The 3,787-nt window shown below is 35.1% G+C and overlaps 1 protein-coding gene across 1 annotated transcript; it reads right to left on the bottom strand.

Moving 5' to 3' along the window:
• Positions 1 to 223: 223 nt before the first annotated feature.
• LOC110715424 (uncharacterized mitochondrial protein AtMg00810-like) lies at positions 224 to 1,067 on the bottom strand. The gene is made up of 2 exons (XM_021894007.1): positions 536 to 1,067; positions 224 to 297 (listed from the first exon to the last, which is right to left on the bottom strand). Exons 1-2 carry the CDS (start codon positions 1,065 to 1,067, stop codon positions 224 to 226), a joined length of 606 nt encoding a protein of 201 aa, XP_021749699.1.
• Positions 1,068 to 3,787: the final 2,720 nt, after the last annotated feature.

Genomic DNA, 3,787 nt, shown 5'->3' with positions numbered 1-3,787 from the left:
GTTAGTGTCTGGGCTGCATGTTGTGGCCGGTGTTATACCTTCGTGATATAATGAAATTCTTGCATTTTCAATTTTTCATCACATCATACAACTTATTTAAACAATATACTGCTTAATTTGTTGCTACTATTATTGGACTCATATTGGAGAAAGAATTAATTGAAATTAATTTAGGTAAAAGCAGTGGCGTATCCAGGAATTCAGAAGTGGGGGTTCGGTATCGTTACAAAATAAGATATAGCCCGCCGGTCTTTTTAAATTGCAACGTTGAGGATTTTACGCTTGTCAATGCAAATTCTATAGATTAAATTTTTGTAAAAATTAAAGAAAGTTGATATCATTAAAGCATTTTTCTAGACGAATTGAATCTAACAAGACACCATTTGACTGTACATATTTTTTTCCAACATCAGAATCACAAATTAAAAAAAAAAACAATAGAAGGAGTGTGGGTAAATATTGAACCTCTGTCCTTGAAGGAAAAGGGAAAAATATTTTTTTTTTTAAAAAAAAAAGAGTAAGAAAAGAGAAGAACCTCTGACCAATAAGCCCAAAACGAAACTAGTGTGCCAGGCCAAACCACTGAGCTTTGCTATTTTCCAAACAACCTCATCACCTGTATGACTCATGCTCCTGTACTCAGCTTCTGTAGAACTTTTAGCAACCACTTTCTGCTTCTTTGTTTTCCAGAAAATAAGAGAATTTCCTAGAAAAATACAATAACCAGTCAAAGATCTAGCTGTATCAGTACATGTACCCCAATCAGCATCACTGTAAGCAATCAAGTTCATATCAGAATTTGCTGGATAAAACAGGTCCATATTGATAGAACCCTTGAGATATCTGAGGATATGAACAACTGTAGACAAATGGGGAGCTGTAGGCTCACTCAAAAATTGACTTAGTTGCTGAACTGAATAAGAAATATCAGGCCTTGAAAGATTCAAATACAACAGCTTCCCAACTAACCTTCTGTAAACCTCAGGATCAGGAATTAATTCCCCATCATACTTGCTTAACTTCAATCCCTTAGGCATAGGAAAAGTAGCAGGAGTACAATTTTCCATGTTCTGATCTCTGAGAAGATCTAAGATATATTTTCTCTGATTCAACAAAATACCAGAGTCTGATCTAGTCACTTAAACACCCAAAAAATATTTCAAAGCCCCTAGATCTTTGATAGTAAAAGCATTATGCAAATCTGTCTTCAATGCTGCAATAACAAACCCATCATTTCCAGTCACCAACAAATCATCAACATATGCAACCACAACTGTAAAGGAAGAACCAGACTGTAAAATGAACATAGAATAATCTTGTTTGGATTGAGTAAAACCCCATTGAATCAAAAACTTGCTCAACTCTTTATTCCAACACCTAGAAGCTTGCTTAAGTCCATAAATGGACCTGTTTAGCTTACAAACTTGACCTGCAGAAGCCTTAAAATAACCAGGAGGAGGTTGCATATAAACTTCTTCATCAATATACCCATGTAAGAAGGCATTATTAATGTCCAACCGCTGAATATCCCAATTTCTGACAGCAGCCAAAGCAATAACTACTCTGACTGTAGTTAATTTAGCAACAGGACAAAAAGTGTGTTTGTAGTCCTTGCTTTCAATTTGCTTATCACCCCGAGCAACAACCCTAGCTTTACATCTTTCAACCTCACCATTAGGTTTAAATTTGGTTTTATAAACCCACTTGCAACCTATAGCTCTCTTTCTTGCAAGAAGATCCACCAAATCCCATGTATTGTTAGCTTCTAAAGCCTGGATTTCCTTTTCCATTGCCTCAATCCATTCAGAATGATCCTTAGCTTGTTTATATGAAGATGGTTCATATGCAGTCATAACCAAATACAAGTTATGTAAAGAATCAGGATGAAGAGAAGCTAGAGATGGTTCAGCATATACATTAAAAGATGCTGAAATATCAGAATCAGGATGAGAAACATGTTTATGAAGAGGTTTGGTCAAAACAAAATCCTTAAATTTGGAAGGAGTTTTGCTTTGCCTAAAAGAATGTCTTACAGGTGGTACAATAGTAGGAATCTCAGGATGAGGAGATAAAGAACTAGAGTGTGTAGCCGGATCAGAAATAAAATGATCAGATTCTGAAGTAGAAGGAATATGAGAAGAATTTTGAGGAGAAGATTGATAAGAAGAATGAGAAGAAGATTGAGGAGAAGAATTTTGAAAAGAAGAATGAGAAGGAGAAGAAATAGGCAAAGAATCATCAGGAATTGACTGAGAAACCTCAAACAAATCCTGAGACTCATCCAAAGCAGGATTGACTAAAGGCTTTGAAACTGAGACAGAAGTAGAAGGAAGAACAGAAGACTGAATTTTGAAAGGAAACTCATGTTCAACAAACAAAACATCTCTGCTGAGCATAACCTTATGAGTTTCTAGGTTATACAACTTATATCCCTTTTGACCAAAAAGATAACCAATGAACACACATCTGACAGATCTTGGAGCAAATTTATCCAATGTTTTAACAGCAGGATAACACAAGCATCCAATAACCTTGAGCTGAGAATAATCAGGTTGTTTATGAAATAACACCTCATATGGAGTTTTCCAACCCAAAACAGAAGTAGGAACCATGTTGATAAAAAAAGTAGCAGACAACAAACAATCACCCCAAAACTTGTAAGGCAAACCAACATGCAATCTAATTGTTCTTGCAGTCTCCAAAAGGTGCCTATGCTTCCTCTCTACCCTCCCATTTTGCTGAGGATTACCAAGAATACTTTTTTGATGAATTATTCCTTTGTCAAGAAACAAAGTAGCACAAGCATCTTGTATTATTTCAGTACCATTGTCACTTCTAACAACCTTAACCTTGGCATTAAACTGAGTTAAAACATACTGCAAGAACTGAGAAACCACATAAAACACTTGTGTTTTGAACTTAAGAAAAAAAGTCCAAGTAACCCTAGAATGGTCATCAACAATTGTAAGAAAATAAAATGCACCAGAGAGAGATAGTCTTTTATACTTGCCCAGAGATCAATATGAATAAGATCAAACACAGCAGCAGCATGAGAAGTAGACAAAGGAAAAGGCATTTTATGGTGTTTCCCTAACACACATGCTTCACAACTAAAATCAATAGTGTTATTCAATTTGCCAAAAGATGGAACTGTTACATGTTTCATACACCCAATAGCTGGATAACCTAGTCTAGCATGGACAATTTCTAAACTAGGAACATGTTTTGAAGCTGTAATAGCATTATTTACAGACTGAGTAGTGCCCTTAGAATTAGACACACATTTATTACAATCTACTTTCTTAGAAAACTTGTATAAACCAGCATGACTTGAACCAGAAGCCAAAACTCTTTTAGAAGCTAGGTCCTGAAAAGAACAAGAACTATGATAAAAAAACAGCAATAAGCTGTTTATGATCAAGCAATTTTCCCACAGACAACAAATTATGTCTAAAATCTGGAATATAAAACACATTATCCAGAATAACCTCAGAATTCAGTTTAACAGTTCCATAATACTCAACATATTTAACAGTTCCATCAGGCAAAGACACTCTAATTGATTTATTTAGCTGTTTTAAAGAAGCAAACAATGCCAAATTAGATGCCATATGATCTGATGCTCCAGTATCAATAATCCAGCAATCTCTACTAAAAATATGCATCAAATTATCCACATTAGAGACAGAAATTGTACCAGCAAAATTTACAGTGGCATTGAGAGGATTATCATCTAACTCTTATGGATTGTTTAGCTGAAACATCTTGAGCACCTGATTGTAAATTG

Source organism: Chenopodium quinoa, unplaced genomic scaffold, assembly GCF_001683475.1.
Source record: "Chenopodium quinoa cultivar QQ74 unplaced genomic scaffold, ASM168347v1, whole genome shotgun sequence".
Lineage (NCBI taxonomy): Eukaryota > Viridiplantae > Streptophyta > Magnoliopsida > Caryophyllales > Amaranthaceae > Chenopodium > Chenopodium quinoa.
Note: the sequence above shows the minus strand (reverse complement) of the source record. Positions and strands in the feature narration are given on the sequence as shown.